At 46.6% G+C, this 24,535-nt stretch overlaps 9 protein-coding genes across 9 annotated transcripts in view; 5 read left to right on the top strand and 4 right to left on the bottom strand.

The window, feature by feature from the left end:
• LOC309886030 (histone H2B 1/2/3/4/6-like) overlaps window positions 1-4,382 on the bottom strand; it is a 52,151-nt gene extending 47,769 nt beyond the window's left edge. The window contains exon 1 of the mRNA XM_082776560.1: window positions 3,923-4,382. Coding sequence (XP_082632686.1) covers window positions 3,923-4,299 — 377 coding nt within the window. The 5' untranslated portion in view covers window positions 4,300-4,382. The remainder of the gene's footprint in view (window positions 1-3,922) is intronic.
• Window positions 1,914-2,798, top strand: LOC309874439 (histone H1.01-like). Its single transcript, XM_082752606.1, has one exon. It carries the CDS (start codon window positions 1,915-1,917, stop codon window positions 2,572-2,574), a length of 660 nt encoding a protein of 219 aa, XP_082608732.1. The 5' UTR covers window position 1,914; the 3' UTR covers window positions 2,575-2,798.
• Window positions 4,383-4,539: 157 nt separating the features above from the next.
• LOC309886054 (histone H2A.J) lies at window positions 4,540-6,521 on the top strand. The gene has a single exon (XM_082776592.1). The coding sequence runs from the start codon at window positions 4,631-4,633 to the stop codon at window positions 5,018-5,020; it is 390 nt and encodes a 129-aa protein (XP_082632718.1). The 5' UTR covers window positions 4,540-4,630; the 3' UTR covers window positions 5,021-6,521.
• Window positions 4,977-21,379, bottom strand: LOC309886037 (histone H3.2). The gene is made up of 2 exons (XM_082776575.1): window positions 20,664-21,379; window positions 4,977-4,991 (listed from the first exon to the last, which is right to left on the bottom strand). The coding sequence occupies exon 1, from the start codon at window positions 21,236-21,238 to the stop codon at window positions 20,828-20,830; it is 411 nt and encodes a 136-aa protein (XP_082632701.1). The 5' UTR covers window positions 21,239-21,379; the 3' UTR covers window positions 4,977-4,991; window positions 20,664-20,827.
• LOC309885911 (histone H4) lies at window positions 9,375-10,045 on the top strand. The gene has a single exon (XM_082776328.1). The coding sequence runs from the start codon at window positions 9,377-9,379 to the stop codon at window positions 9,686-9,688; it is 312 nt and encodes a 103-aa protein (XP_082632454.1). The 5' UTR covers window positions 9,375-9,376; the 3' UTR covers window positions 9,689-10,045.
• Window positions 10,102-10,716, top strand: LOC309884636 (histone H2B 7). Its single transcript, XM_082773753.1, has one exon. The coding sequence runs from the start codon at window positions 10,210-10,212 to the stop codon at window positions 10,588-10,590; it is 381 nt and encodes a 126-aa protein (XP_082629879.1). The 5' UTR covers window positions 10,102-10,209; the 3' UTR covers window positions 10,591-10,716.
• On the bottom strand, window positions 10,808-11,232 carry LOC309885272 (histone H4). Its single transcript, XM_082775034.1, has one exon. It carries the CDS (start codon window positions 11,228-11,230, stop codon window positions 10,919-10,921), a length of 312 nt encoding a protein of 103 aa, XP_082631160.1. The 5' UTR covers window positions 11,231-11,232; the 3' UTR covers window positions 10,808-10,918.
• A 925-nt stretch (window positions 21,380-22,304) lies between the features above and the next one.
• LOC309873804 (histone H2B 8) lies at window positions 22,305-22,789 on the bottom strand. The gene has a single exon (XM_082751553.1). The coding sequence runs from the start codon at window positions 22,762-22,764 to the stop codon at window positions 22,384-22,386; it is 381 nt and encodes a 126-aa protein (XP_082607679.1). The 5' UTR covers window positions 22,765-22,789; the 3' UTR covers window positions 22,305-22,383.
• Window positions 22,790-23,027: 238 nt separating this feature from the next.
• LOC309873788 (histone H2A-IV) lies at window positions 23,028-23,721 on the top strand. The gene has a single exon (XM_082751521.1). The coding sequence runs from the start codon at window positions 23,119-23,121 to the stop codon at window positions 23,506-23,508; it is 390 nt and encodes a 129-aa protein (XP_082607647.1). The 5' UTR covers window positions 23,028-23,118; the 3' UTR covers window positions 23,509-23,721.
• The last annotated feature ends 814 nt before the right edge of the window (window positions 23,722-24,535 follow it).

The raw sequence follows: 24,535 nt of genomic DNA, 5'->3' as shown, positions 1-24,535 counted from the left end.
ATCTGGCTTTTACAGTAGGGTACAGAAAAGCTTAATTTTTCCTTTCCTCTGCGTTTACCTCCGTCTCCTTCTCACTTTCAATGTATTTATTAGCTGGCATAAATGCAGACACAGCTATCAAATATAGAACCAAATCAGAATAAGAAAAGGGAAGGTGGCAGTTCATTGTTTTCACTCTAGCTACTCTAATGTATCTCATTTCTCCCTAACATCATTTCAACCAAAACTACATACTTTTAAGAAAAATGTAATGATATCTTCAACATTTGATCAAAAAAACTAAATATCAGGGCCTTTTCTAGCATTTTACTTGTCTTCTAGAGTCTCAAATGTATAAGTGCTGGAAGAAATGCTTCTCTGCTGAAATAGCACACTGATGTTTTGCATGGCAGGTATTCCTGCAAATATGGGGCAAAACGCTAGGTTTCGTCTTAATTTGATCTTCTCAGTGAAGGAGTAAATGTTTGTTTGCATTCTAATTTGAAGCCAATCAAGGCTACTGTCTTCTGATTAAACCCAAAAATACTGATAACAATACGTAGTACTCCTTAAAAATACTAAAAGTATTTAAAGAGAGAGAGAGATTTAATTTCTGCTGTCACTTTGCAAGATTTTATAATTAAATGAAAATCAAAGCAGATTCTTATTCATGAGGATTATCAGGAAATTATTTAAATATTATGAGGATTTGTAAAAAACTTTAAAGACTCTTTAACACTTCTTCTTTAAAGAAGAGTGTTAGGTTTTATGAATCCTATAAAAAAAAAAAAAAAAGTCCATATGCAAACATCAGTAAGTAAAATGGAGTCTGATTCATTCTGTTCAGAGAGGCCAGAATTCCATTTTATTGTATTTATTTGCGGATAAATGATGCTTCAGCTTGCTCCATTAATGTTTAAGAATTGTGTGATACTTATTTGTGTATCTATACATGTTTGACTTTTTTACCCTGCAAATATGTTTACTGCTGCAAGTTTTAAAGAATAGTAATATACAGTATTGTAAATGAGACGTTAAGCTATCAGTTTATCCGGAATTTATTTGTGTTAACAAGACATTAACAGCTTCGTTTTTATAAACACAAACTGTTTTCCGACCCAATTAAAAATAAAAAAATAATAAAATAAAATAAAATAAAATAAAATAAAATAAAATAAAATAAAATAAAATAAAATAAAATAAAATAAAATAAAAAAATCAGAATCCTGCCATTCATTTACAGCACACCACAAAAGATATCGAGCCATGACAAGTTCCAGACAGTTTTAAGAAGTATATATATTCGTCTGAAGGTCTCTTATTTTCCTCAAACATGAAATTCTGTGGAAATACAGTATCCTTAATAGTTTAAGATGTGGTTAAGGGAGCCGATTCTTTATCCATATTCAAAGCTCAGCCATGAAATTGTGTTACTTCCTTCTCTTTGAAATCAATTTATGACAAAAGTATTGAAGCTGCCCCCTCGGTACCTGTTCTAATCTGGAGAAAAGCCCCTAAAGAACACCCCAGCATTATGGGGGAAGTTTTTTAGCTACGAGTTTTATTTTAATTTAGAAGGAAAAACAAAAGTTCGCCTTCCCCGGGGTCTCCCTAGCTGCACGACGGGAGGTTAAACGCATCTTTTTTCTCTCATCGTGGGTGTCTACAGCGAGAAACTCCCCAGAATGAAACTTCACACTCTTCTCTTTACTCCCCGAAGAAACTGGGGTGGTTTCGCGGCAGGCATTTTCCAAAAAATATGAATTTATAACTCCGAAGAAACACAGACTCGGAGGACGAAAAGCTCTTCCTGGCTAACAGTTAGGCGGGCTCTGCAAAGCACCAATCACAGATCACCGCTTCGCTATAAATTCAGGCATCGGGGTTACTGTAGCCCAATTACTTTCTTTTGATTAGGAAGAAGTCTCGGCAGCGATGTCGGAGACCGCTCCCGCCGCAGCGCCCGCTGTCGCGGCCCCCGCCGCCAAGGCCGCCGGCAAGAAGCCGAAGAAGGCGGCGGGCGGCTCCAAGGCGCGCAAGCCCGCGGGCCCCAGCGTCACCGAGCTGATCACCAAGGCCGTGGCCGCCTCCAAGGAGCGCAAGGGGCTCTCCCTCGCCGCGCTCAAGAAGGCGCTGGCCGCCGGCGGCTACGACGTGGAGAAGAACAACAGCCGCATCAAGCTGGGGCTCAAGAGCCTCGTCGGCAAGGGCACCCTGGTGCAGACCAAGGGCACCGGCGCCTCCGGCTCCTTCCGCCTCAGCAAGAAGCCCGGCGAGGTGAAGGAGAAGGCGCCCAAGAAGCGGGCGGCCGCGGCCAAGCCCAAGAAGCCGGCGGCCAAGAAGCCCGCCAGCGCCGCCAAGAAGCCCAAGAAGGCGGCGGTGAAGAAGAGCCCCAAGAAAGCCAAGAAGCCGGCGGCCGCTGCCACCAAGAAAGCAGCCAAGAGCCCCAAGAAGGCGACCAAGGCTGCCAAGCCCAAAAAGGCGGCGGCAGCGAAGAGCCCGGCCAAGGCAAAGGCGGTGAAGCCCAAAGCTGCCAAGCCCAAGGCGGCCAAGCCCAAAGCAGCCAAGGCAAAGAAGGCAGCGCCCAAAAAGTGAAGTATTGAAGTGGAAATACTTAAACCCAACGGCTCTTTTAAGAGCCACCCACTACTGTCCGAAAAAGAGCTGATACACTCGGTCACCGTGCTCCGCGCCCGCAGCCGTGCTGACCACACGCTGCTATCCGTGTGGGACGGGGCGTTCGGCTGTGGGAAGGACGGGACGCCGAGCTTCCGGCCGTAGAGACTTGGGAAAAATAAAGTTTGCGATCCTTGGAAAAAGCTTTTCGCAGGCTGGCTTTTTTGAGCACCGCAAGGGGGTGCCTTTGTTAAAGGGACCGGTTAGGGCGGGTATCGCTGTGGGGCGTGCAGGTTTCTCTCAGTGCTTTAACCAGCTCAGTGCTTTAACCAGCACAGCGCGGTTCCTAACCGCAGCTCCAGACGCACCTTTTAGGGACCCCGTCGGTACGGCTCTCCCGCGTCCTTGGCAATGAGCTTTCCGGTCGGCAGGGCGCCTCCTAATTTCTGCCTGACCTCACAGCACCGCTTCTAGAGCGGGAGCTGCCGGAGCGGGAGGCGGGCAGCGTTGCCACCTGTCCTCCCCGCAGCCCGAGCGCGGCGGCTCTGTCGGTCGCTGCCCCGACCCGCGCCAGGGGACCTGGAGCCGCAGCCCGGGCAGAGCGGAGCCGAGCTCTCCGCGGCTGTGGGGCTCAGCCTCTGGCCTCTTCTGATTGGCTGATGGGGGGAGCCGCGGCCGCTGATTGGTCATCCGGGAGAATTCGAAAAGCCCGCGCTGCTGCCGGCATACGGAGCGCGGCCGGCGCCAGCTCCACGAGCTTGTCCCCGGGAAGCTCATCCTCCGAAAGCCTCCGTCCCGCCTCCAGTCTGTATTCTTTTCTTGGTCTGCAGAGCTAAATGCTCTCTCAAAAAGAAAGAAAATAAATATCCCCGAAATAATCATAAAACTACTATACACCAAAAAAAAAAAAAAGGCTTTTTTATATACCTCCCACCGGCCAAGAGGATGTGCTAATGAAAGTTTTAGGACACCTGTTAATTTCTATTTGTGATCGACTGGTGTGCTTCATTAAATGAAAATCACTTAACAGTACTGCTTGCATTATTGGAAAAAGATTTATTCTGACGTGATGATGTCAACATTTTTAAAAGCTTAAAGGTAAAAGATATTGACCAATGATTCCAGAAATTAATCTTGTTAATCAGTGCAAACTCTTATAAATTGGATGTACAAAAGCAGTATTTCTTCGCTTTGCTTGTCTATTAAGTTACTTTTCAAGTCTATTAAACAGTGTGACATGCTGTGTTAAAGCTCTTTCAGGGAAAAGGTGGGTGGCTCTTAAAAGAGCCTTTGGGTTAAAAGCAGGATCTTCTACAGATCACTCTACTTGGAGCTGGTGTACTTGGTGACCGCCTTGGTGCCCTCGGACACGGCGTGCTTGGCCAGCTCGCCGGGCAGCAGCAGCCGCACGGCCGTCTGGATCTCCCGCGACGTGATGGTCGAGCGCTTATTGTAGTGCGCCAGGCGCGACGCCTCGCCGGCGATGCGCTCGAAGATGTCGTTCACGAAGGAGTTCATGATGCCCATGGCCTTGGACGAGATGCCCGTGTCGGGGTGCACCTGCTTCAGCACCTTGTACACGTAGATCGAGTAGCTCTCCTTGCGGCTCTTCTTGCGCTTCTTGTCGCCCTTCTTCTGGGTCTTGGTGACGGCTTTCTTGGAGCCCTTCTTGGGCGCCGGCGCAGACTTGGCTGGTTCAGGCATTTTAACAGCGCTTCTCCTTCGTGCTGAACAGGAACAGCAGCTAAGATGGCCTCGGCGCCCCGCTTTTATAGGACTACTATGCAAATACAGTGGCTCTGACTCGTGCCACGCGATTGGGCCCGGTTTCGCGGCCGTTCCTCTGTGTCTATTGGTGGCGGCGCGATCCGCTCTCGCATTGGCTCCTCGCACCGTGCCCGGCACCAGCCAATCACCGGGGCTAATCCCGCCCAGGGAAGGTATAAAAGCGAAGGGCGCGGGTGCTGGGAAGACTTACTCGGCGTTCTTTTCGTGGTGTTCGTGGTCTGTGGTTCTGTGTGCTAACAGCAGAGCGATGTCTGGCCGTGGGAAGCAGGGAGGTAAAGTCAGGGCTAAGGCCAAGTCCCGTTCGTCGCGGGCTGGGCTGCAGTTCCCCGTGGGCCGCGTGCACCGGCTGCTGCGGAAAGGTAACTATGCCGAGCGAGTCGGGGCTGGAGCGCCTGTCTACATGGCGGCCGTGCTGGAGTACCTGACGGCCGAGATCCTGGAGCTGGCGGGCAACGCGGCCCGCGACAACAAGAAGACGCGCATCATCCCCCGCCACCTGCAGCTGGCCATCCGCAACGACGAGGAGCTCAACAAGCTGCTGGGCAAGGTCACCATCGCGCAGGGCGGGGTGCTGCCCAACATCCAGGCCGTGCTGCTGCCCAAGAAGACTGAAAGCCACAAGGCAAAGAGCAAATAAGTTCAATCAACGAAACAGCTTAGTTTTTTTTTTAAAGCATAATATAACCCAAAGGCTCTTTTCAGAGCCACCCACGTAGTCGGAAAAGAGTTGAGTTGCTTTCTTTGTGATAGTGCTTTTAGTGTCAAGTGTTTCTTTCATGCTGCCTTTGTTTTCACAGTTAAATCTATGCTCTGTAACAGTGTCTTGAAATTTTAGGTTCCTACATAAGACCTGAGATACTTCAACTATGAATCATCCTTTTCAACAAAGAAAAGCTGAATATATACACAGTTTTATACTAGATGCTTTTTTTTTTTTTCTTGTAAGTGCTTGTTTTATTCAATTTGTTCGACTTTATTGACCCTCTAAATGGCATGTTATGCTCTTATGCTGTGAAATGAAGGGGGGCAAGAGGTAGCTAAAAGGTGGGAAAAACAGCATGGTACATAAGTGAATGACCTGACTCCACATAACTACAGCTAACAATGAGTAAAGGTTTCCTTAGGAGGCCCGTGGTCTCTTTTTTTTTTTTTTTTAAAAAAAAAAAAAAAGTTTAACTGTGGCTGTACTTTGTTATATAGGTATTGAATTGGGAATGCCTTAGGGGATATAGCTTATTTTGATCTGGACCCTCAACTAGTCAGACTCAGGCATTAAATCACCAACTGTAGCATCTTTTCATTCAGAAGAAACCAGCACTGACACGTTCCTGTTTTAAGCAGGATTTTCAGATGTGAAAGTCTTTTTAAGTTCCCTCACAGTGCGTTGCTATTCCTCTGTTACATCAGTTAAAAGTGGGCAGCATTACGTGAATAAATCCTATAATTTTCTGGCACAGATGTCACCCAAGAACACAGCGCTAAAGCACTTTGGATTCTCTGATGTGGGTTATTAGAAAGTGGTGGGTTCCTCTTGTGAGGGTGTTCCTAGAAGCTGCCCGTGAGTGCAGTGAGGCCATTGCTCTCACCTGTGCAATGGGTCTGTCCCCTCGATCCCCTGAGGAGGAGGAGCAGAGCTGTAGAGGAAGAAAAATACCACCTATTCAAGGTAAACACACCCCCCACACACACCTCAGCTGTAGCAGAAATACTCTTTGGGGGGAGGGCTCTCATATCTGAAGTAGGATATTGCGGATAATTGGTGCAGAGAGACAGAATGGAAGTGAGGCAGAAAAGTGGTCTGACATGGTAGCAGTATCTGTGCTTAATGGTTCTGTTCTGTAATGATATAAAAAATGTGTTCTAACATGCATATTTCTTTTATATTGAATCTCCAGAACAGAGTTCTTTGTGTGTTTGTGTGTTTTGAGGATTGCAATAGCTAGATTAAAGCATTGCAATGCCATAAAAAGCACAGGGGTTGGAGGCATCTGTACCCTGGTGTGGGATCAGATCACGAACAAAATCCTGGACATGGCAATCAGTTGGAACCACGGGAGAGGACCCCTGCCCTTTGCTGCATGCAGGGATACATCCAGCATAGCTCACAGAATTCTTTTTGTCTGACCAGCAATTCACTATTTTTCTCTACAATCTCATTCCAAGCACTGCCTATTTCTCTCAAATCTCTTCTCAAATCTGTAATTTTATCCTCTGTAATACTTATGTCCACTTCTAAGCATTCCCTATTTTTGTTCTTAGTTACTAGTGGTTGTACTAGTTGTGATTCCAGTGCTGCCAACACACTGAGGCTCCAAAGCTACGCATCCTGTAAGTCAGATAATTCTGAGGTAAAATGAGTTATCACGTAAGAGTTCTGGCCAGCCTTCAGTAGTTAAAGACCAGTGGCTTTCAGGCAAATTATGCTGGATAAAGAAAAAGAAGAGGGAAAAAAAAATAATTCCCCCCAACAATGTAGGTTAATTAGATTCATCAGTAACTCTGTAATGCCAGTCTATATATCAAGCCTTAGAATTGCATAGTTTAAAAGCAAAATTAAAGATTTGTGCATAATTTTTCACCTTTATTTTCAACGTTAAGAATAGAGGCATGCTAAAAAATAAAAATCCCACATCTCTTTAATTTGCATTATTCCAGGTGTAATAGATACAGACACAGACATAAATTGCCACTTAAGCTTTCAAGAAAATCAAGGGTAATTTTGAAGTAATATATAGTTCACTTGTGCTGATTTTTTTTTATTTTTTTTTAACTTAGGATGATGTTTGATCCACCTAACAGTTAATGTCTCCAAGCCACAGTAAAAGCAACTTCGTTAGAAACTACTGAGCAACAATTTTCTTTCTGCATCAAGTGTTTTTTGTATAAGAAAAGCTGCTGGTCCATGACAGAGCTGGGAATATAACTAAGAGAAACACATGGGAAACACCTGTCTGTGGTCACTACAGACAAGGCAGCTACCCAGGAAGTATGATATCAAAGTATTTTAAATATGCTCCACACCTTGGGGAAAGTGGGTTGCAGTAATCAATCTGTAAGCTACTGGTCTCAGCCTCTGTACCACTGTTCTGCCAGAACACTTTGGAAGGCTATTTTTCTGGTGTTTCAGTGCTTAGACTGCTGGAGGAGAAAGTGACACAAGAATACTCACCATGCACTAGGAGTTATGAAGAAATTATAACTCTAAAAGAAGAAAATATTTTCTGTAATTCTTTTATGATTTGGTAAGTATTCTGGCGATGGTTTTAAATGTTTTGACACTCCACTGCTTCAGGAAACATGTCTAGACACAGAACTTTAGGTATAAAGAACAAAGCAGACACCATGCAGCCAAATGGTAATAGTTGATACCAGCTTGGCAGGTCCACCACTGACATGCCTTCCAGCTGCTGTGTGAATAACTTGAGTTCTTTCTGTTCAGTCACAAGACGACAAAATGAACGCTGCTTCTACCAGATCAGGTTGTATGCATTTGGTAGGTAATTCTTCCATTTTCATTTCAATTCAAACTTATTGTAAATAAATTCAGATTATAGTACTAGTTATAATCATAGAAAAGACTTGTGCTTTCTTGGATACCTGTAAATTAAAAATTGAAAATCTTTATCATATTGTCCCTCTAATTTAATATATTCTGCCAAGAAATACAATGGAGATGCGGCCCACGTGATGTAAATTATGTTCAGAAATTAAATTATATAAATATCTGTACAAATTTAAAAGGAATTCACTTAAAATGAGGTAGAGAAGTTGGATGTGCACAACATGCTAATAGTATAAGCAAAGGGCAAGTGTCACTATCATAGGTTTTATTTAGTGTAAAATGACATTTAAAGATACATTTTAATATGTAGGCTCTTAAATCTTGACTAATTCATCTACTTTTGAATACAGCCTGACATATTCTCAGAAGCATATGTGACAAGTCCATTAGCAGAGATGTGAAGCAACAAACTTTTTGGCCATGTCAGTTGAAGGAAATATACTTGGTTGTCGTTCTTTTTTTTTTTTTTTTTTTTTTTTCCTTTTTCAGTGGTCATTCAGACATGCTCTGGTAATGTTTATAACGTTCTTTCGTTTGTAGTCTCCAGCCACGCATTAGCGAGCAATTCCCCGTTCCAGGGGCAGCTTGGGGGATGGCGGGGAGGAGGAAAGCAGATGGGGGTAGAGACGAGGGCCCTCCTGCGCGACCGAGTAGCCGATTTGCGCCGTAGGAGGCTCAGGGTCGCGCATTTCCCACCCGAGCCCCACAACGAGCGTCGCAGAGCGCCTCGCTCCCCGATCCCCTCACCGAGCTGCGGATGCGGGCACGAAAGCGCCGAACACTCGCGGCCCGAACTGCGGAGCTGAGCAGACGAGGGGAGCGGCTGCCAGGAGTGGAGCCCCCGAGAAGGCGAACAAGGCGCGGAACGGCCGCGCTCGCACCGAACAAAGGGAGCGCGGCCGCGGAAATGGCCCCCGCTGGGCCCCCAGCGAGCGGAAGCGGGAACGGGCGGCGGGGCGGGGCGGCGGCGCCGCGCAGGGCCCGGGATTGGCCGGATTTTGCCGCAGACCCCCGGGCAGGGACGGGCCGCGCCGGGGAGCCCCGGGGCTGCTGCGGACACGACCCCGCGCGGGGGCACGGCCGGGACCGGGAGGGACCGAGCCCGGCGGGAGCCCGAGCGGGGGCAGCGCGCGGGGAGCGCCGAGCGCGGGGAGCGCAGGGCGGGAGCCCCCGAGCGGGCGAGGCCGCGGCTGAGGGCGAGGCCCGGGGCGGGCGGAAAGCGGCCGAACGCGCGGCTCGGCTGCCGGCCCGCGGGAGGGAAAGGGAGCGGAGGGGAGGGGAGAGGAAGGGAAGGGGAGCCAGGGCGGAGCCTGCGGGGCTGCCCCGCCCCCTCGGCGCCCGCCGCAGTTCTCAACCAGGTCGGACCCCGCCACTTAAACTGCGCCTCGGCGGGGCTGGCGGCGCGCAGTGTGGTCTGCGGGCGGTGCGAGCATGTCCGGCAGAGGCAAGGGCGGGAAGGGGCTCGGCAAGGGGGGCGCCAAGCGGCACCGCAAGGTGCTGCGCGACAACATCCAGGGCATCACCAAGCCGGCCATCCGGCGCCTGGCGCGGCGCGGCGGCGTCAAGCGCATCTCGGGGCTCATCTACGAGGAGACGCGCGGCGTGCTCAAGGTCTTCCTGGAGAACGTGATCCGCGACGCCGTCACCTACACCGAGCACGCCAAGCGCAAGACGGTCACGGCCATGGACGTGGTCTACGCCCTCAAGCGCCAGGGACGCACCCTCTACGGCTTCGGCGGCTAAGCTCCCTTCTGAGACCGTGCACTGTTAAACACAAAGGCTCTTTTCAGAGCCACCCACAAAACTCACCACGAGAGCTGCTAATTACTGCCTTCATTTAGGGCAAGTCACTATGCTTATAACATTCAAAAAATAATAGTTCTTTACAAACATAAGTAATATGTTTACAAACAGTCCCAGAAAACACGTACAGTTCAAATGTTATAGCGTGCACGATGTGCGCATTGAGTTCCAATATTACATTTCGTTAGTAAAATCGCAGTACATATTTCGCTACATTTTCAAATTTTTGATTTAAAACTACTGACATCAACGTAACGGGAAATCTATTATTTGTACACATCGTAAAAGGTATGATGGCAACAGATCGGAAGTGCCACTAACTACGTTGCTTTCTTTTGCACCAATAAGAATGGAGTGATTACAATCCTCTAATTTGCATAACGTCCTTATAAATAGGCGAGCAGGCGCCATTTTCGGTGTTGTTGAGGTCCGGTGAAGAGCTCCGAAAGAAAGTTTGAGAGATGCCTGAGCCGGCGAAATCAGCTCCAGCGCCTAAGAAAGGCTCGAAGAAAGCCGTCACCAAGACCCAGAAGAAGGGCGACAAAAAAAGAAAGAGAGCACGAAAGGAGAGCTACTCGATCTACGTGTACAAAGTGCTGAAGCAGGTGCACCCCGACACGGGCATCTCATCTAAAGCCATGAGTATCATGAACTCCTTCGTCAATGACATCTTTGAGCGCATCGCCGGCGAGGCATCGCGCCTGGCGCACTACAACAAGCGCTCGACCATCACGTCGCGGGAGATCCAGACGGCCGTGCGGCTGCTGCTGCCCGGCGAGCTGGCCAAGCACGCCGTGTCCGAGGGCACCAAGGCGGTCACCAAGTACACCAGCTCCAAGTAAATCAGTTTAATCTAACCCAAAGGCTCTTTTAAGAGCCCCCCAAAATTTCTTACAAAGAGCTGTAATTGCAAATAAACTGAAAAGGATACCTTTGGTTATTTTTCAGATTTCCCCCTCCCCCCCAATTTCCTTGTAAATGCTGATTAAAAGTAATTGAAAGAAATTATGAACCTAGGTGTTTATGGACCTAGGTATTAACTACGTGTATCTTGAAATACTTAACTATGTAACTTCTACTTTTTAGTAATTAACAGCTCTCGTGGTGAGTTTTGTGGGTGGCTCTGAAAAGAGCCTTTGTGTTTAACAGTGCACGGTCTCAGAAGGGAGTTTAGCCGCCGAAGCCGTAGAGGGTGCGTCCCTGGCGCTTGAGGGCGTAGACCACGTCCATGGCCGTGACCGTCTTGCGCTTGGCGTGCTCGGTGTAGGTGACGGCGTCGCGGATCACGTTCTCCAGGAAGACCTTGAGCACGCCGCGCGTCTCCTCGTAGATGAGCCCCGAGATGCGCTTGACGCCGCCGCGCCGCGCCAGGCGCCGGATGGCCGGCTTGGTGATGCCCTGGATGTTGTCGCGCAGCACCTTGCGGTGCCGCTTGGCGCCCCCCTTGCCGAGCCCCTTCCCGCCCTTGCCTCTGCCGGACATGCTCGCACCGCCCGCAGACCACACTGCGCGCCGCCAGCCCCGCCGAGGCGCAGTTTAAGTGGCGGGGTCCGACCTGGTTGAGAACTGCGGCGGGCGCCGAGGGGGCGGGGCAGCCCCGCAGGCTCCGCCCTGGCTCCCCTTCCCTTCCTCTCCCCTCCCCTCCGCTCCCTTCCCCTCCCGCGGGCCGGCAGCCGAGCCGCGCGTTCGGCCGCTTTCCGCCCGCCCCGGGCCTCGCCCTCAGCCGCGGCCTCGCCCGCTCGGGGGCTCCCGCCCGGCGCTCTCCGCGCTCGGCGCTCCCCGTGCGCTGCCCCCGCTCGGGCTCCCGCCGGGCTCGGTCCCTCCCGGTCCCGGCCGTGCCCCCGCGCGGGGTCGTGTCCGCAGCAGCCCCGGGGCTTCCCGGCGCGGCCCGTCCCTGCCCGGGGGTCTGCGGCAAAATCCGGCCAATCCCGGGCCCTGCGCGGCGCCGCCGCCCCGCCCCCATCCCCCGCCTGCCTCCCCCGGTTCTGTTCTGCGTTGGCTGCCCCGGGCGATACTTTCGAAACACAGAAATCCGTGCCCGGTTGCTGCAGGCCTTTCTCAGACAGACCGAAATAATCTCTGCCCGCCTTTCCCTATCCGACTTCCAGCTTCTTCCTGTCATTGAGTGCCGCGTTTGGTGGGACGGAACTGCTTAACCCTCATGAAATAGCTTTTTCCTTTTAGAATGTTCCATAGCATTTCCTTCATGTGGACGAGAACGCCTTAGGTTTTTTCTCCAGCGCACACACGCACATACCCGTGCTTGCTCAGCTCTTTAATATTTAAGGGAAAACAGAGTATTTATAATAGTGTTGCTCTAATCCTTGGTTTATCTTCTTGTTAAATATATGTCAATTAAAACAGTAAAGCAACTTATTTTTTCAATGGTTAACAAGAGGACTCTGTTCAAATTTTACTTTTATGGGTTAGGGTAGATTTATACATACTAGTACACTTTACTTCCTGACACAGAAAACATTCATCTAATTTCCACTGAGATAAAATTTGTGCGGGGCAAGGGAAGCATTTTGGGTGTAGCTGGGGTTTTCTTTTTTGTTTTTAGCAGCACAGATTTTCAAAAATTTTTACTACAGCGCTAGTAAATATTTTTGTGATTTAAAGAGCAATAATGAAATAAATATGTTTTCAAAAAGTGTGAACAATACAAAATGTTTTCTGTGTTTTTTGTTCTTGTGTCATCTATTTTTCCTTATTATTGGCATTCAGTCTTCATATTTTGAGACTTCTTTAATGATCACCATCTAGTATTATTATTTGGAAAATGGGAAATGTTCAGTGAAAACCACAACACAATCCTGAACCTTTCTTATTTATTAATCATAATAGGTTCCACATTTCTGTGCTAACAAATTTATCTGTTTCTTTCCCATTCCCACTCCTCCTGCATTCCCAGAAAAGTGAACTCAGCACAGGTGCCAAAAGCGAGAAAGAAGAAAAAAAATCTCTCATTCTCTTTTACCTTTTCTAAACACAGAGACAAAAAACACTGTTGTGCTTTTGTTCCTGTTTGGTTTTGTTGTTTTTTATACCTTTGTTGTTAGCTTTTATTTCTTTTTCCATTTCTTGTTTCACCAGACAAAATGTGGTTCAAGATTCTTCAGATGCCTTTTCTGAAATTGTGTAAATCCATTAATGTAATCAATGCTATCATTTAGATAAATGTCTGACTAAGAATTGTGGCTACAGCTTTCAGGGAAATGTCATAAACCTTTTGAAATTATTTTCTTGATAAAAGATCCTGCTGGCTTTCCAGCTTATTTGTCATCTTAGACACACCACCAGTCAGCTTTCTATTTGATTCCCATGTATAAAATGATGAATCTTAACATGAAGGGATAGATTCTTTCACACATTGGAGTCAGCATCAGGTCAGACAGTAATGCACTGCATAAGCCTCTTATATTTACCAAGAAAAACCAACAGCAACTGAACAACCCATGTCAGAACACTCTATGAAGATGTCTATAGGAGTGATGGATACATGAAGCAATTATGGAAACTTATTCCAGGGAGGAGACAGGATGCAAAATGATCTCCTCTGCAACAACAAACACCTAGAGGAGCTCTATGAGGGTCTCGGGGAAGCTGGGTGAGGTCCACTTTACCTGTACTTTACCAGTTACTTTTAGTATCCATTAAATGTTATTTATAATACACTTTAAAAGAATATAAGAAAGAATAAAGAATATAAGAAAATAATATAGGAATAAATAATATAAATAAGAATATAAGAAAGAGAGAAAGAAAAAGAAATGAGAGAGAGAAAAAGAACAAAAGAGAAAGAAAAGGTGTACGTGTGTGTCTTTAGAATACAAAGTATCAGCAAATGTAAGTGCTGTAGGCCTCAAAATGCAATGTATTCTCAAATTTCTCTTTTGTGGCCTCAATGCCATTTTTTTTCCAGGGTCATACAGCCTCAGAAATTTTGTAGCCTTAAGAACCTTCTGTTTGTGCAAAGAATAAATATTCCAGAATATCTACATATATTACAGATATCTAAAAATGTATAATATGTGTCTCATGTCCTTACAGCATGTAATCAGTATTGACTACTTCGCATTAGCTGGCTGTTCATTTTATTTCTATGAAGGCTGCACTTGCTTTGCAGCTAGGACATCACAAACTGCACTCATCTGCCTAAATAACCAGTGAAACAGCAAGATCTGGCCTGACAGTAATGCAGGCTATTAAAAACATCAGTTGTTCCTTGCAGAGTTGGGGTGGTACTTTATCTACTGAAATTTCTGTACTGTATTGTCCTACATAGAGATTATCAAAGTACCCTCAGAGAATAAAACACTGATATCCCAATCATTTTCTTTGGTACCTGTATCATCAACTCTCTTAGACTTTTCTCTCCTGAAACTGGAAGGGTCCAAATACAGGTAAATGAGCATCATTTATTTTCTGGAAATGTGGCTTTTCATTATAAACAGAACAAAAATTCTGTGTCCCTCTCAGAAGAACTGATGGATAGATAAAAACTCGCACAATGAAGGAAAATAGCATTTCAACAAGCAGCATATATTGATAACGGGAAGGGAAAAAGAAAAAAAGCTTTCTTAAACATTTCAGACACTACATAACTAACTCAATTTGTGGATAGCATTGTTCTTTGCTCAGAATTCCTCTAATCTTCATGTAACAATGATTTTAACACCAAACATGGCACAGGTACACTGTGGATCTTATCTTCTCACAGAGTATCAGTATTCTGAGTTCATTCTAAAAAGGTACATCACTTGGCTTATTGCATGTGTCTGACATGCACTGAAAGGCTTGCATCTGATTAGTGACCCTTCCTGAAAGGCTGTTGCACTGAAAAAATCCTTCTCTATTCCATCACACTTCTTATACTATGTCTTATACTCTGCATCCCTGTGGTAGCACACCTTGGGAATACATTTTTTGTTTAAAATCTGAAAACTGAAAATTCTCTCTCATGCCCTCTGGAACAATTACTTCCTTAGTAGCCTCACAGGTTGAAGCTAGTGCAGGCCCGAATTTTTAATAGCTTTGCTGGATCAGTGTGCTTGGGACAACATGCAAAAGTGGAGGTACAGCACGAAGATGTCTGTAACCATCTCAAATATTCATAATAGGGCAGGTATACAAAGAAATGTCAGAAAGGTCTTTAGAGATGTAGAGTGATGGATCAGGATAAGTGTAAAGAAGCAGTTGAAAAGGATATAGAGCAGACTTGAACAGCTTTGTGAATATTTTGACTGTACTTCATCTCTACATGTGCATCAGTGTGTTTAGCACAGAGGACTTAGCACAGCACGGTACCATCATTGCTGATGTATAAACATGGGGTGATCAGGCCAAGACAGACACATTCTTAATACCCTCCATTTCCATGCTAGCAACTTGACACAATTCGTGGGTATACAAGTCTCCAAGACAGTTCTGTAGCTGAAGCCATATACTGTCACTGAAAAGTGATGGATAGTTCTACATCTGTTATTAATTTTTAAACAATGTTATGAAATGAGAAAAAAAAAAAAAAAAAAAAAAAAAAAGAAGGAAAAGCACCCAACACTGTGTTGTTGCAAAACACAGTGCAAGAACATAGAAAGAAGGGAAGGTAATCTTATTTTAAAAGAAGTGATCTCACTCACACACCCTAAAACACACAGGCACTCCAAACACCAAGCAAGTTTCCAAGTGGGCAGGGCAGGTTTGCTTGCAGGGACAGGCAGGACCAGGAATGCTAGCAATGTGCCCTCAATGGGTCCCAGGAGGGGCAGGTCTTGCGCTCACTGCAGCAGGGCTGGTGTCTGAGTGCACTTCTTGTGCAGCTGAGAAGCTACCCGAGGTTCTGTTCTTTCCTCTTTCTGCCATATAACACCTCTGTCAATGTTAAAATTTACTCACTGACCAACAGCTGAAAGCCTTATTGCTCTGAGACAGATTGTTATCTTCCTGTTATCTCCCAATTGCTTTGTAGTCCATCCCTTGTTTTATGCTGTGCTTTGTTCTAGCAGCCTGGATGTCCCAGAGAAGCTACAAGCAGATATTTTGGTATCTTGATTATCTACTCTATTGGTGCAATTGACTACTGTGCTTATAGCTTCTTTTCTGCTCAATCTGGTGCTAACACGCACGCTATTTTCAGAGTTCTTGGAATATGTATTTTTTTCACATCTCTGAGAAAATGTGAATTCTTTCACATCTTATTTCAGCTATTAATGTTGTGTCAGTACTCACAGGAGTTTGGAAGGCCACTGCTTTTCCCCAAGAAAACATACGGTTCCAAAGCTCAGTAGCTGCTGAATGGTGAAGTGCACCCCATGTACAAGTGCTGCTCCATCCTAGCCCTGCACCATCACCCAGGACATTCCTGCATGGAAGTCAAGAGTTTTCTCTCACACTGAAAGAGGGTTGCTTAAGGACTCTGCCAGTGTGGTCCTTGGAAAAACAGCTGTGCCAGGATAAATGAGATTAAAGAGGCAAAAAATGTCTCATCTTTTAACTTTCACATTACCAAGAGGGTTCTAAAGGGGACTGCTTACAAGCACAGTTATTTGTATTTACACTGTGGTATATTGTCCTAACCTTTTGAAAAGCACAGAAATGCTTGTTAGACCTAATTTTAGAATCACAGAATCACAGAATTTTCTAGGTTGGAAGAGACCCCAAGGTCATCGAGTCCAACCTCTGACCTAACGCTAACAGTCCCCACTAAACCATATCCCTAAGCTCCACATCTAAACGTCTTTTAAAGACTTCCAGGGATGGTGACTCCACCACTTCCCTGGGCAGCCTGTTCCAGTGCCTCACAACCCTTTCAGTGAAGAAGTTCTTCCTAACATCTAACCTAAAACTCCCCTGGCTCAACTTAAGCCCATTCCCCCTCGTCCTGTCACCAGGCACGTGGGAGAACAGACCAACCCCCACCTCGCTACAGCCTTCTTTGAGGTACCCATAGAGAGCGATAAGGTCGCCCCTGAGCCTCCTCTTCTCCAGGCTGAACAAGCCCAGCTCCCTCAGCCGCTCCTCGTAGGACTTGTTCTCCAGGCCCCTCACCAGCTTCGTCGCCCTTCTCTGCACCCGCTCAAGCACCTCAATGTCCTTCTTGTAGCAAGGGGCCCAAAACTGAACACAGTACTCGAACTGTGTACAGAACTTCCAGGGCAGTGTCTATTTTTCATATAGTTTCAAAACACTAATAGAACTACTTGGTAGTTAGAAGAAATTAGTTTTCAAAGCCAAATTATCACATTAAGCTTACAATTCTCAGCTTCCAGCTGCTCCGATCAAATGTTTTTTTTTTTACTGTATTGATTTATGTACTGTGTTCCATTAGTAGGTTTTCTTTGTTATTAGTCATTATGCCTTCGGTAACAGCTTCTCATTTTACTATAGCTTCCTAGTAACTGGGAAATAGTACTTCCTAGAGTTTAATGTATGAATAATATGGAAATACAGCAAATGTTTGCTCTGCACCTCAACATTTGTACATCTACAACACTGAATATGCTTATGCTCAGCTGAAGAGACAGCATAACTTTAAAGCCAGAGAGAAGAGAGAAGGGAAGATGCAGCAAGGCAGAACTGCCCTGGCTGGCAGAGCTTCACTCTTCATAGTTACTGAAGACTGGAAACAAAAAAAATAAATGACCCATTTATGTGAGGAAGCCCTTAAGAGGGATTTGCAAGTGAAGAGAACGATAGGCTTTATCTTCCCCTACTGGCTTGCAGGAACACAACCATACCACCTCCACATAGATTTTACATTACAATGGTCAATGCAAATGAAAGCTTTATCTCATTTTTTCATATGGAGAAAGCTTCTGCTTAGATCTTTTTCTGAACTAATAAATGTCTGAGGTAGAGCTGATTCATATATTTTGGTTTGAGAAAGGTATTTTGATCAGTCCTTCTTCTATACATTTCTGATAAATGAGGATTAATTTCACCAGGATCTCAGTGGTTATGGTTTATCTTAACCATTGGACTGATTCATCCAAGCAATGATTTAATCCAAACTGTGCCAATAAAAAGTTGTGGATCACTCTCAGTGGGTGGAAGAGCAACCAGAAACAGTCCGGCTCATATCTCACTGAGCAACTAAAGCCGCATGCAAAAGCACTTTACATGCTAACCAACAGAGTGCAAAGCAGCAGCAGTTTGCAAGCCAGTCCTCTGCACACAGCCAGCTTCTACCTGGCAGCATTTGTTATCTCCAGCCCTCTCCTAAAAAACTCACAGAAAAGTTCCCTTCAATTTAAGAAATTTCAGCATTAAGTTACCTGTGTGTGACTTAGTACTGTGCAAATGCTAAAGTAAAAAAAAAAAAAAATCTATAGCAAAATCTATGTTGCTTTGTGTTGCTGCTGTGCTTGAAGGCAAACTTCTTACCAGATTTATTATGTATCAGACCGGTATTCAGGTTTTGAGTTTTGATAGAATTCTATAAATCCCTAAACTAATATATCTCTGGTCAAAAATACATAAGTATTCCCATTACTAGTTCTTATTCATATATTATGAAAGAAACCTCTTTTCTATCCAGATATGATTTGTTATTTTGTGGTTACTGTCATAGTTAAAGGATTTAATATCATATGCAAACTCATAGAATTCCAGGCAGAAATTATGTAAGGAGGGAAGAGCAAAGCCTATTTCATAAGCTAGTCAGTCTACTGTGGCTTGCCATATCACCACTACAACCATCTGCAACCAACTGAATTCAAAATCCATTGCTAGTCTCATCCTCTGGAACAAGCTATGACAGATTGTCTTTCTATAGTTTATCTCAAAACTTCTTCAGGATCAAGCATTACAATTCACAGTTCAAATGAGCTCACCTTTCCTGCAAACACTTGCACTTTTGCTTCCTTCTCAACAGATCATGTGTTAGCATTTATTATCATTTATACAGGTAGCTCTCACAATAGGAGAGAAAGTAATACTATATTTATTAAAAGTCCATGGTCTTTTAATAATAATAGAAGAAAACTGACAAAACTTAAAATCCATAAGGCCCATCGCCTTTTCTTCTCAAAATAGTTTATTTCATGAGCATGTAAAAATATTCAGCATTTTCACCCAAATTGCTACCAAAATGTAACTATTTTCAATACTGGCTTACATAAGATGGTCAATACCCAGTACATAGTAAAAATGGGCATTAGTTTACAGTTTAATCTTATCACTGAGTTTATGCTAAATATATTTTGACAGACAGGTAAATAGATCCCTTCTTTTGGTATAACAGGCAGTAACAGGAAATGAATTACATTTCACTAAAATTTCTAAACTCACATCAGCAATTATCTACTAAAAAAAAGAAAAAATTTCCAAAATAGACAAGTCTTATGCCATAAAGTAAGGGCGGGGGAGGGAAATCAATTAAAATCACTGATTATCTTACTTCCCAAAGCACTCTTCTGAGATCCATTTCCCCCCCACCCCCTGCTTTAGTGCGCCAAGAGTGAGTATAGAAAATGGCTGAATGCAAGAAAAAAGCAAGGGAAACAAAATGGTGCATCATGGAATTTGATTGGTCAGATTTTGCTGCAGAGTCCAAGTCCGTGATACAGAGAAAGGAATATTTCCTGAGAATAAAAGCTAGCAATAAATAAAAAGAGCCTGGGAATCTTACAGTACAAGGCTTCAAAAAATATTTATTTCCTCTAAGCAATTCTCCCTGTTTTCTTGTTTATCCGCTTAAGAGAAAGCTGAATTGAACTCAATCCAACTGCCTCTTACAGATACATCCGTTCAAGCGTCGCATTGCAAAACTGAGACTTAGATTTCCTACTGGAATGGAGCAGAAAGCTCCCTGAATTACATAAAGGGCCTACTGCATTGAAAAATAAATAAAACACCATGGAAATCCAGAAAAAGATCTGGAAATATCTTTTTAGGTGCTAAGTCCAAATCTATTGAGTAGGAGGACAAGAGTTTGTACAGGTGAGCGCAACAGTCAGGGAGAAATATCATTTTCCTGGAAGGTCTACAAGAGCCACTGAATACAACAGGTGGCTGAGAGTCTGCATGTAATGATATTCTGGACACAGTATCAAGTTATGAATCACTAGTAGTCCATGGGAAAAACAGTGTGTACTGGGTGCAGCAAAGATTTTGGGGGAACCTAAACATTCCCGGGAGAAAATTGATCCAGATACACATCCCTAAGCATTCAGAGCCAGAATCATGAATGATGCCACAAGTGCATCTCAGAGCAGACATTTTTCTAAACGTTTTAGGTTAAATTTGGAAAAGTTACCCAAAACAGGGGGCAATGTTTTCCAAAGTTGCCCAACCCTAGGTTCCCACTGCCCTACACCCAGCTCTGCAGGGAAACATTACACTTATCTCAGAAAAATTATGTGCTGAGAAGGGCCGGAGACCAATGTCACTCGTGATAGAGACGTTCAGAGCAGAGTGATAAAGAACTGAGAAAATTGCTGACAGAACACCCACCATTAAAGGGCGGGAAAGAAAACGTTCTCACTTCAGAAATAAAAGATTTAAAGAGAAAAAGCATTTGGAAAGGGAAACACTTGCTATTACGGATTAACTGTTAGTGGTACTACAAGAAGAAAATAGTATTTGCTGTGTAAGAAGGGGTATTTAAAATATACTAACCTCACAATTCATTGTTACTAATCAAAGAAAACAGAACTGTAAATAGAGTTGCATTAGTGCATTCGTGATTGTTTTTAAGAGCAGACAGTAAAACAACTAGTTTCACTTTCAGCCTGACAAAGCCCGCGAAAAGAACTTTTTCATTAATACCTCAACTTGACTGACAAAACCTATGAAAAGAAGCGTTCCCCATTAATGGAGATTTGTCGAGTAACAATCACAGCAGGAATTAATCCAAACTGGTTTAATGTCCTCAACCCGAAAAAAAACGTAGCTTACATTGTTTGGCACTTACCTCGTAAGAAATGTGCTTTGGCCCCTGAAAAATTACAAAAGATGCAGGAAAGCGCATCTTCTATTATGCAACATGAAGAGTTTACAGCTCTTTTTAATGGCCATGTGGTGGCTCTTAAAAGAGCCTTTGGGTTTTCGATAGTCAAAGATCCTTTTGTTGGAAACTTAAGCACGCTCCCCGCGGATGCGGCGGGCGAGCTGGATGTCCTTGGGCATGATGGTGACGCGCTTGGCGTGGATGGCGCACAGGTTGGTGTCCTCGAAGAGCCCCACCAGGTAGGCCTCGCTCGCCTCCTGCAGCGCCATCACGGCCGAGCTCTGGAAGCGCAGGTCGGTCTTGAAGTCCTGCGCGATCTCGCGCACCAGCCGCTGGAAGGGCAGCTTGCGGATCAGCAGCTCCGTCGACTTCTGGTAGCGGCGGATCTCGCGCAGCGCCACCGTGCCGGGCCGGTAGCGGTGCGGCTTCTTCACGCCGCCCGTGGCCGGCGCGCTCTTGCGGGCCGCCTTGGTGGCCAGCTGCTTGCGGGGCGCCTTCCCGCCCGTCGACTTGCGCGCCGTCTGCTTCGTGCGCGCCATCTCCCCCGGAGCAGCCTCCCGGCACTGAAGGACGAGGGGCTTGGGAGAATGCGGCTGCAGGACCCGCTATTTATAGACCCGTCCGCGCTGTGATTGGCTGGCGGGATGGCGCACATTCCATTGGTCTGCGGCGGGCGTTTGAAAATCCCGCGCTGCGGGGGGAGGTAACGGCCGCTCCCCGCCCGCAGCCCCCCTTGCGCGGCCCCGGCTCTATCCCCCCCCGGCCCCGGCCCCGGCCCCGGCCCCGGCCGCCCCTCACCCCACGGCCGGTTTGACCCAGGCGCGGTCATCGCCGCCCCCGTCCCGCACAGCCCGGTTCCCAGCCCCCGCGTTACGCCCCCCCCGACGCATTCTGCGCGACCCCCACTTCGATACAGCGCGCTCGCTCTCCTGGTTACTTTCCTCGGGCGTGACCTGCTGTTTACTTCTATCGTTCCCTGTTAATTTCAGGCGATGATGATCCCCTTTTTTCCCCAGCGTTTCTTTCATTTTATTATAGTGACGGGAAAGCGATCTGCACCACGCACTTGGGGTATCCCCGAGGCTCGTTAAAATGATACTTTTCTCTCTGTACTTTGTATCTTCAGCTCTGTGTGGCTCGGTAACCCCCATGAAACAGTGTTGCCTTGCCGAAGGTCGCGCATATGCGGCATAATCCCCATGGAGTACCCTAAGTAAACAACCCGCTCGGTGGCGTTCGGCCAAGTCGCCTGGGAAGAGCAGCTGATGCTTAAAGGGGACGGCGGCACTTTATTAGAAATGGTTTATTTCATACCGGAGGGACAGAGAAAACCGTGTGTATCTCTAGGACTACCAAAATCCAAAGATTGAAATAAATGCCCTAATGAGAAGACAAGACGAATATTTAATCGCTTAGAACTTGATTTTCAGTCTTTATATATCTGTCCTTGCAAGAGCCCACTTACGTCATATAAAAATCCACCACTAAAAATCCCATTTTCTCCTCACAAGCAAAGAATTATTTTTTTCCCCCCTATTAATCGGAACATCCTAATCTGGAAGACAAAGCTAATACTAAATACCAGTGCAACTCACCGAAACGAACAAGTGTGAACCACTCTTTTACTGAAAAGGTGGGTGGCTCTGAAAAGAGCCTTTGGGTTAAAAACAGGATCCGCGGCGCTCTACTTGGAGCTGGTGTACTTGGTGACCGCCTTGGTGCCCTCGGACACGGCGTGCTTGGCCAGCTCGCCGGGCAGCAGCAGCCGCACGGCCGTCTGGATCTCCCGCGACGTGATGGTCGAGCGCTTGTTGTAGTGCGCCAGGCGCGACGCCTCGCCGGCGATGCGCTCGAAGATGTCGTTGACAAAGGAGTTCATGATGCCCATGGCCTTGGACGAGATGCCCGTGTCGGGGTGCACCTGCTTCAGCACCTTGTACACGTAGATCGAGTAGCTCTCTTTCCTGGTCTTTCTACGCTTCTTGTCACCCTTCTTCTGGGTCTTGGTGACGGCTTTCTTGGAGCCCTTCTTGGGCGCGGGAGCGGACTTGGCTGGTTCCGGCATTTCAGGGGTCTGTCACTACCTGTCTACCGCAGGAACGACGTAAATACAATAGCGGCGGCGCCTCTATTTATAGGGGCGGTATGCAAATGAGGCGGCTCAGGGCTGTTCTCTTCCATTGGACGCTCCGGCTCGGTGATGTCAAAGCCTTTCCCGGCGCGCAATTGGCCTGTGCCGCATCGGTGCCCCCATTGGCCAACTCTGCAATCGCAGCCTCCGCCAATCACAAGTGCCGCGGAAGCCCAGAAGGAAGGGATAAAAAGGCCGGGTGGAAGCTTTTGCTTTACTCCTCCGGATTTCGCCGCTTTCCTGCTCTCTTCTGCGGGCCTTGCCGATTTCCGAACTTCAGCCGAAGACATGTCTGGGCGCGGGAAGCAGGGCGGGAAGGCGCGGGCCAAGGCCAAGTCGCGCTCGTCGCGGGCCGGGCTGCAGTTCCCCGTGGGCCGCGTGCACCGGCTGCTGCGCAAGGGCAACTACGCGGAGCGGGTGGGCGCCGGCGCCCCGGTGTACCTGGCGGCCGTGCTGGAGTACCTGACGGCCGAGATCCTGGAGCTGGCGGGCAACGCGGCCCGCGACAACAAGAAGACGCGCATCATCCCCCGCCACCTGCAGCTGGCCATCCGCAACGACGAGGAGCTCAACAAGCTGCTGGGCAAGGTCACCATCGCGCAGGGCGGGGTGCTGCCCAACATCCAGGCTGTGCTGCTGCCCAAGAAGACTGACAGTCACAAGGCCAAGGCCAAGTAAAACCGTAGCAACAAACAACCCAAAGGCTCTTTTCAGAGCCACCCACATCTTCCTAAAAAGAGCAGGAACACCTAAGTATAAGTACTGGGATCACTTGTTTCTTTGGAAACAGATTTTATGTAACAGAAAACTTGCATTTAGGGGGAGTTCTCCTAAACAGCAACTCCATATTTAATGAACCAGCTCTGTTCTGTAAGTCCCTTCAATTTTATTCTCTAACAAGTTACTATTATTGCTAAAAATCAATAAAGTTTGGGGGGGGGGGGGGGGGGACACGAAAAGACCACCACCAAGCTCCGTCCCTGGACACGCCATAGGACAAAACCCAGCCCAGCCCCACCGGGCACCGCGCGGCTTCCGAGGGGAAAAGCCCCGCGGACCCCCGGCGGCGGGAGGGGGCGTGGCCGGGCCTGGCCAATCAGGGAGAAGCGCGCGAGTTTCGAACCCGTGGCGGGAAGGGGCGCTCTGCCTTCCGGGTTGCGCTGGGTCCTTCCCCTTGGCTTTTTTTTTTCCTTCCCCTCTTCTTTCCTGCTTTTTTTTGTTTTGTTTTCTTTCTGAATTTTACACTTGCCATGTATTGCTACTAGAGCTTTCAGGCAACACTGGCAGATCTGTAAGTTCCTCACCAGGATGCTATCTCACAGGTTTAGCTTCTAAAGGTCGGGGGGGCTGTTCAAGTACATGATATTGGAAATGCAGTGGAGGTAATGGAGGATCACGAGTAAAATAGACTGAAGGGTACTTTCCTGCACCGCATAAGTTCCTATAGGGGATTGTTATGCACCTGTCTGGGCTTAAACTGAAATCTTTTCTTTTCTTTTCTTTTCTTTTCTTTTCTTTTCTTTTCTTTTCTTTTCTTTTCTTTTCTTTTCTTTTTCTTCCAACAGCATGGCTAGCTGTTAAAGGTGCTCTTGGTTTTATCTGCAAGTTTTCTTTTCTGATATCCTTACATCTTCTTGGGCCATTTCTTGCCTTGGCTGCTTTGGGCCTTTTGCTGCCTTGGCCAGATACTTTGCTGCTACTGCTT

The sequence above is a fragment of the Aythya marila genome, assembly GCF_965140915.1.
Source record: "Aythya marila genome assembly, chromosome: 1".
Classification (NCBI taxonomy): domain Eukaryota; kingdom Metazoa; phylum Chordata; class Aves; order Anseriformes; family Anatidae; genus Aythya; species Aythya marila.
This window is presented reverse-complemented; position numbering and strand designations above follow the sequence as displayed.

Coding starts and splice junctions, on each gene's coding strand:
- LOC309886054 (XM_082776592.1), top strand. CDS start 4,631: ATGTCTGGCCGTGGGAAGCAGGGAGGTAAAGTCAGGGCTAAGGCCAAG.
- LOC309874439 (XM_082752606.1), top strand. CDS start 1,915: ATGTCGGAGACCGCTCCCGCCGCAGCGCCCGCTGTCGCGGCCCCCGCC.
- LOC309873804 (XM_082751553.1), bottom strand. CDS start 22,764: ATGCCGGAACCAGCCAAGTCCGCTCCCGCGCCCAAGAAGGGCTCCAAG.
- LOC309873788 (XM_082751521.1), top strand. CDS start 23,119: ATGTCTGGGCGCGGGAAGCAGGGCGGGAAGGCGCGGGCCAAGGCCAAG.
- LOC309884636 (XM_082773753.1), top strand. CDS start 10,210: ATGCCTGAGCCGGCGAAATCAGCTCCAGCGCCTAAGAAAGGCTCGAAG.
- LOC309885272 (XM_082775034.1), bottom strand. CDS start 11,230: ATGTCCGGCAGAGGCAAGGGCGGGAAGGGGCTCGGCAAGGGGGGCGCC.
- LOC309885911 (XM_082776328.1), top strand. CDS start 9,377: ATGTCCGGCAGAGGCAAGGGCGGGAAGGGGCTCGGCAAGGGGGGCGCC.
- LOC309886037 (XM_082776575.1), bottom strand. CDS start 21,238: ATGGCGCGCACGAAGCAGACGGCGCGCAAGTCGACGGGCGGGAAGGCG.